The sequence below is a fragment of the Vipera ursinii genome (genome assembly GCF_947247035.1).
Source record: "Vipera ursinii genome assembly, chromosome: 4".
NCBI classification, from domain to species: Eukaryota; Metazoa; Chordata; class Lepidosauria; order Squamata; family Viperidae; genus Vipera; species Vipera ursinii.
The window spans coordinates 107,844,496-107,851,838 of record NC_139514.1 but is presented as its reverse complement, the minus strand read 5'-3'; the positions used below and the strand labels follow the sequence as shown (position 1 = coordinate 107,851,838).

The following is a 7,343-nucleotide window of genomic DNA, read 5'->3' as shown; positions in this document are numbered from 1 at the left end:
CTTCTGGTGCACTCTGGAAAGGAATTGGCCTGGATAGTCAGACTGAATTGGCTGATTTTGCAGAAACAGCTTCCCTTGATCTTGTAACATGGGTCTTTCTTTGGACAAGTTTTAACATCGTGGCCCGCGATAAGAATCCTTTATAACTTTGACCTCTTTGTTGCAGCCTTTTGAAACAGAAGTTTAAAAGCAAGAATTCAGCAAGAGTATAAACACTCACTTGAGCCAACTTAGTTGACAATACATTGCAAAAATATTTCAGAAAGGCTCTTTTAGTTGTAGCCGTTGAAAAATCAAGGCCAGAACCCACTGGCGAGGGAAAAATAAATAAATACAAAATTCAATTACATGGGTTGAGCTTTTCCTTTGGGCATTAGATTCATAGGACTCTTTTCAGTTCACATTTGTTAAAGAAATGAGCCACACCCCTGATTCAGCCAGCTGGAGAGCAATTTTTTTTTCTTTGATCAGATTAGAAATAACTGAATTTAACAGTCAATTATTTTCTGATGCCATCATGTATTAGACACAAATTGTCTAATGCAGCCTTCCCACCCAATAAACCCAACGCCCTGGGCTATGACTCCCACTACCACCAGCTACCCTCTTTGGAAATCAGAGAGGGTCGAGCATTGAAAAGGCCCTTTGAGTAAGCAAACAAATAGAAATAAAATACTAGCTATTAAATAGCAATAGCACTTATATATTGCTTCACAGTGCTTTACAGCCTTCTCTAAATGATTTACAGTCAGCATATTGCCCCCAACAATCTGGGTCCTCACTTTACCAACCTCGGAAGGATGGATGGCTAAGTCAACCTTGAACCAGTCAAAATCAAACTCTTGGCTGTGGGCAGAGTTAGCCTGCAATAGCAATAGCACTTAGACTTATATACCACTTCATAGTGCTTTACAGCCTTCTCTAAATGATTTACAGTCAGCATATTGCCCCCAACAATCTGGGTCCTCACTTTACCAACCTCAGAAGGATGGATGGCTAAGTCAACCTTGAACCAGTCAAAATCAAACTCTTGGCTGTGGGCAGAGTTAGCCTGCAATAGCAATAGCACTTAGACTTATATACCACTTCATAGTGCTTTACAGCCTTCTCTAAACGATTTACAGTCAGCATATTGCCCCAAGCAATCTGGGTCCTCATTTTACCAACCTTGAAGCAGTCAGAATCGAACTCCTGAAGTGAGCAGTGAGTTAGCCTGCAATATTGCATTCTAACCACTGCACCATCACAGCCCATTCCAAATGGCTTTGTATTTTCACTATTATTTAATCAATACCCTTTAATCTTAACAAACTGGGGAATGCTGGCTCGGGAATTCTGGAAGTTGAAGTTAACAAGTCTTAAAGTCCAACATCTAAGCCCTTGTGGTGCAGTGGTTAGAATGCAGTATTGCAGGCTAACTCTGCTCACTGCCAGGAGTTCGATTCTCAATGGCTCAAGGTTGACTCAGCTTTCCATTCTTCTGAGGTCGGTAAAATGGGAACCCAAATTGTTGGGAGCAATATGCTGACTCTATAAAAACTGCCTACAGACAGCTGTAAAGCACTGAGAAGCTGTATATCAGTCTTAAGTGCTATTGCCATCACCAGAGTTGTTGACTTGGGATCACTCAGGGACCCACAAGACCTGAATTTCAGTACAGAAGTGCTGTGGCCACTTTTCAAATTTAAAAGAAAGCACAGTTAAGTCTATGTCAACCCGGTGTATGAAACTAATCGAGTGAAGGGATAAACCACAATCTCTATTCCAGATAGTGTGCCAATCTGTGCTTAAAAGGTAAAGGTTCCCCCGCACATGCATGCTAGTCGTTTCCGACTCTAGGGGCCGGTGCGCATCTCCGATTCAAAGCCGAAGAGCCAGCGTTTGTCTGAGGATGTCTCCGTGGTCATGTGGCTGGCATGACTAGACGCCAAAGGCGCACGGAACGCTGTTACCTTCCCACTGTAGTGGTCCCTATTTTTCTACTTGCATTTTTACGTGCTTTCGAACTGCTAGGTTGGCAGAAGCTGGGACGAGTAACAGGCGCTCACTCTGTTACGTAGCACTCAGGATTTGAACCATCAAACTGCCGACCTTCTGATCAACAAGCTCAGCGTCCTAACCCACTGAGCCACCACGTCCCTTAATATGTGCTTAGAGGAAACCAAATGCAAAGATTTATCAAATCCTTTGTGCCAGCCTATGGTTTAAAATAATGCCTAAAGTCAGCTTCTGCCTTTTACGCCTGGGGTTCTCCATAGGAGTACAAAATGTATTTTAAAAGTGAGACTTGTTGACTGCTAAGCAACCATCTGCCAAGCAGATGAGTTGCACGTTCACAATTTTTTTCACCTCTAGGTTCTGCGAGCAGCAGTTGCTTTGGAAAAGGCTTTTCAGAAATCTCAGTGGACACTTGAATCCCCACTGAACATGGAGCTTCTCAGTCATCCAGGTCATGGTTGTCCCACAGGTGCTTTTTTCAGGAGGCAACTGGGTGTTCTTCTGTTTCTTTTGAAGACGTTTTGCTTCTCATCCAAGAAGCTTCTCCAGCTCTGACTAGATCGTTCCACTCCCCACCATCCAGTCAGAGCTGAAGAAGCTTCTTGGATGAGAAGCAAAACGACTTCAAAAGAAAGACAAGAAAGTCCAGTTGCCTCCTGAAAAAAGTACGTTCGGGGCCCACTGGAAAATATAACCCCATTCCTGGAGCACCAGACAAAGGTAGCATTTGTACTCGCGGTGATGGTGAGATTATTATTTCTTTTTCCGACCATAGTTTGCATCAAGGAATGGAAAATTGCACTTGCAGCTGGATGCATTGATGTCAGCTGATGTCAGAAAATTATTTTTAAATAATTATGATGTACTGTACATGATTTGTTTGTCATTATTTTGTTGGCATAGGTAGTGCTCGACTTATGAGTCCTTCGGGAGAAGGGCGGTATAAAAATTTAATAAACTTAAACTTAATAAACTTAAACTTATGGACGCCGTGGAGCCCAAAATTTCCGTGGCTAAGCAAAATGGTTGTTAAATGACTTGTGCCCCATTTTACGACTCTGTGGCCATAGTTGTTAGGTGAATCACTCAGGGAGTTAAGTGAATCTTTTCGGGTGGTTGAACGAATCTGGCTTCCCCCATTGACTCTGGTTGTTGGAAGCCAGCTGGGAAGGCAACATATGGTGATCACATGACCGTGGGACGGTGCAATCATTGTAAGTACATGCCAGTTGCCAAGCATCTGAATTTTGATCACATGACCACGGGGATGCTGCAGCGGTTGTAAATACTGCAAGTGTGAAAAGCGGTTATAAATACCTTTTTTTCAGTGCCATTGTAACATTGAACAGTAACGGAACAAATGCTTGTAAGTCGAGGAATACTTATAGAGAGATTTGGGAGAGATTAAAAGATCTCTCACCTGGAATACAGCATCCAGTTTTGGTCACCACGATGTAAAAAAGATGTTGAGACTCTACAAAAAGTGCAGAGAAGAGCAACAAAGATGATCAGGGGACTGGAGGCTAAAACATATAGGGAACGGTTGCTGGAATTGGGTATGTGTAGTTTAACGAAGAGAAGGGTGAGGGGTGATGTGATAGCAGTGTTCCAATATCTCAGGGGCTGCCACAAAGAAGAGGGAGTCAAGCTATTCTCCAAAGCACCTGAGGGTAGGACAAGAAGCAACAGATGGAAACTAACCAAAGAGAGAAGCAACCTGGAACTAAGGAGAAATTTCCTGACAGTTAGAACAATTAAGCAACCTGCCTCCAGAAGTGGTAAATGCTCCAACACTGGAAGTTTTTAGGAAGAGACTGGACAGCCATTTATCTGAAATGGTATAGGGTTTCCTGCCTGAGCAGGGGGTTGGACTAGATGACCTCCAAGGTCCCTTCCAACATGATGATGATGATGATGACAACAATGATGATGATGGCTAACACGTTTGGAACACTTTTCCTCTTTATACACGCAACTTTCACCATCTGAACATAAAACATATTTTAAGGAAGGAAACTTGACAGTTAAGCAAATGATCAAAATATTTCTGCCCAGGTTTTTTTTTTTTTTGGGGGGGGGGTTAAAGACACGGGGAGAAATGGTTTTCCCCAAAATGCAATATTGTCCACCTTGCCAAAGACCTTCTTATCTCCAACTGTATGTTTTGGAAAACCCTCTCTCTTTGTTTCAGGGTCACTAAATGAAGATACCAGTTCATTTAATGTCACTTTTCTTTGCATTATTTATCTCCCTAAAGCAAACGAAACATTTGATAGAGGTAGTTTTCCCTCCCCAACCCTTTTTCTTCCTCGACTATTATAAGAATTTATTACTACAGTTCGGCTGGAACGTGAGAAAATTCTTTATTTTTATTCATAATTGCATGGCCCGATGCTGATGGAAACCAATAGGATTTGGGGGGGGGGGAATCAGTGTGTGTCTGTCAAGGATGAAACTTTGGCAGCTACGTTCCTCTGTGTTTCAACTTGCTTTTAGATTAGTGGGGGGAGGAGTTACTTTCAAGTGGGTAGATGGAGAAACAAAACTTCTTCAATTCAGCTGAAGACTGAGAGCTTGAAGCCTTGTCAAGGACACCAGAACAGGTGTGGATTTGAAGCAGACGGTTCCCATAACAAAGTGGATGTGTTGATATGGATTACATAAGGCGTTGGGAGGTTTGGCTGGGTAAACTATTTAAGTCTATGAATTTAAGTCTATGAATTGATGTTGGAACCTCAGAGTTAGTTTTCCTCTGACATAGCCAAGCTGTGTATTTAATAATCAGTAAGCTTTTCAGAGACAGAATGAACCTGGAGTTTTATTTTGGATTTGAGCTGGATGTTAACCGTGTCCTTCTCTTGGAGAAATCTTTGATGGAATCACTTTTGAAGGAGAAGCCTCTGAATACTGTAATTTATGATCCAAATTACCTATGTAATACTTTTAGAATATGGTTTAATTTAAATGCAGTGTCCATCTAACTCATCATGAGATGACCACTGGCCCAAAGAGACCATCTTAAGACAAAGGTCCTCAACCTTTTGGGCACCAGGGACTGGTTCCATGGAGAGAGGTTTTTCTGTGGACCGGAGGGTGTGTGGTTTTGTGTACTGCCCGCATCTTGCAGATGGGGTTTGCTTGTTTGTGTGGACCAGTTGCTGGCATGCCACGGCCTGATACTGGTCCATGGAGCGGAGCTTGGGGATCCCTGATCTAAAACACTTCATCATCACATCCCTTCTTCAATAAAGGTCTCAATACTCATGAGTGGGAGCTTCCCTAACCAATGCTTTGTCTTACTTTGATGTCTGCTCCATTGGACATCAAAGAGGCTTTTGGTCTCAAGCTGGTTGAAACCAAAAATCTCATAAGGCCAAGATTGGATATGAATTCTGCATGAGTTGGGCTGTTCCTCCCACTATGGATTTTCTCTGAGCACCTATAACAGCATCATATTCAGCTGCTTCATGGTTGAAAAGAAGAGGTCTCCTGCTCTTCAAAGAAGCATAGATGCTCCTTCTTGAAAGTTACCCATTGATATGTCTAAGTTTCCCATGAGATTGCTCATTGTTGTTATGCTTTCCTTCGCAGGCAGTTACTGGGAAAAGTTTCGGAAGCAAGGGTTTTCGTGCTGCTTTGGAAAATGGAATCCTTCTCTGTGAGTAAGTATCTAGAGCCAGAAAAAAACTTAGGATTTCTTTGTGAAAAGCCCATACTGTTGAACTCATACCGGTAGTCCTTGACTTACAGCCACAACTGAGCCCAAAATATATGTGTCAACACTGCTAACATCAGATGTTTTTGCTTTGACAACATATGGAGATGCAACCATTTTCCTTCTTATGTTTTACTCTTAGAATTAGAATTAGATGATTCTGGGGGGAGGAGGAGGAACGTGCGTGGGAGTTTAGCTAGACATAACAATGTGTGAACCACGGTTATTGACATAAGAGATAAGAATTGGCGGGTTGGAGAACTGGAAGGAAAGCCTGCATTGCAAACTAATTGGAGAATGTATTTATGACTGTTAATTAGAGGAGGGAATTGTGCTTTGATACTATGTGCTCAGGGGAGGGGAATTCAGATTTTGGCTTGGGCTATGTAAGTGCTGATGTTATGCTCCTTGAATAAAGATTCTTTAAGGCAGACATGTCAAACACAAGGCCCGGGGGCCGGATCTGGCCCGCAAAGTGGTTTCATGTGGCCTGCAAAGCCATCCTGGAAACAGTGAAGGAACGGCCCCCACTGCCTTGGCCCTGGCCCAGAGACCCTCCTCCTGCCAGAGACCCTCAGATCTGTCCCACTCCTGCCCAGGTCCCCATAGGCACCCTTGATGCGAACGATGTAGAGCTGGCCATGCCAACCCAGTAGGCCATACGCACTCTAGCCACGCCCACCCACTAAGCCACGCCCACCCTGGCCACACCCACCCGGCCCGCTGAGGGCAACCGCAATGCTGATGCGGCCCTCAATGAAATTGAGTTTGACACCCCTTTTTTAAGGTAAACAATGCCTCGAAGTTCTTTGAAGTGTTTCATCTGTCGGAACCATGACAGCGCGTTGCTAAGCGAGGCATCTGTTAAATGAGTTTTGCCTCATTTTACCACCTTTCTTGCCAAACGTGTTGAGTGAATCACTGCATTGTTAAGTTGCTAACCTGTTGTTAAGTGACTCTAGCTTCCCCATTCACTTTGTTTGTCAGAAGGTCGCAAAAGGGGGATCACATGACCCCGGGATGGCACTGCCATCATCATAAATATGAGTCAGTTGCCAAGTTTTCATCACGGAGATGCTGCAATGGTTGTTAAGTGTGAAAAATGGCCTTAAGTCACTTTTTTCCAGTGCCGTTGTAACTTTGAACAGACACTAAAGAAACTGTTGTTAAGTCGAAGTCTCTCTGCACTGCTGTCAATCATCTGAAGCTGCAGAAGCAATTCTGCTTTCGTGACAGCCAGACATTTTGTGGTGTTTTGGTGTCTTATAAATAGGTTTGTACTCTGCTGTATATGACCATATTGGGGGGGGGGGGGAAATCAAGTTAGCATAGCTGGCTGAGGGACTGCTTGCCCCAAGTATTTCTGCCTAGCCAGTATGTCAGGGAGAGTCAATGCAGCCTGAGTGCCATCAATGAAATACAGGTAGTCTTTCACTTTCAACAATTCATTTAGTGACCATTTGACATTACAATAGCATTAGCAATAGCACTTATATACCACTTCACAGTGCTTTACAGCCCTCTCTAAGCAGTTTCCAGAGTCAGCGTATTGTCCCCCAACAATCTGGGTCTTCATTTTACCAACCTCGGAAGGATAGAAGGCTGAGTCAACCTTAGGCCATTCAAGATC

The 7,343-nt window shown here is 43.4% G+C and overlaps 1 protein-coding gene across 1 annotated transcript in view; it reads left to right on the top strand.

Moving 5' to 3' along the window:
• Positions 1-4,802: 4,802 nt before the first annotated feature.
• LMO7 (LIM domain 7) overlaps positions 4,803-7,343 on the top strand; it is a gene marked incomplete at its 5' end in the record, with an annotated part of 95,676 nt that continues 93,135 nt past the window's right edge. The window contains 2 exons of the mRNA XM_083361305.1: positions 4,803-4,907; positions 5,590-5,660. Coding sequence (XP_083217431.1) covers positions 4,803-4,907; positions 5,590-5,660 — 176 coding nt within the window. The remainder of the gene's footprint in view (positions 4,908-5,589; positions 5,661-7,343) is intronic.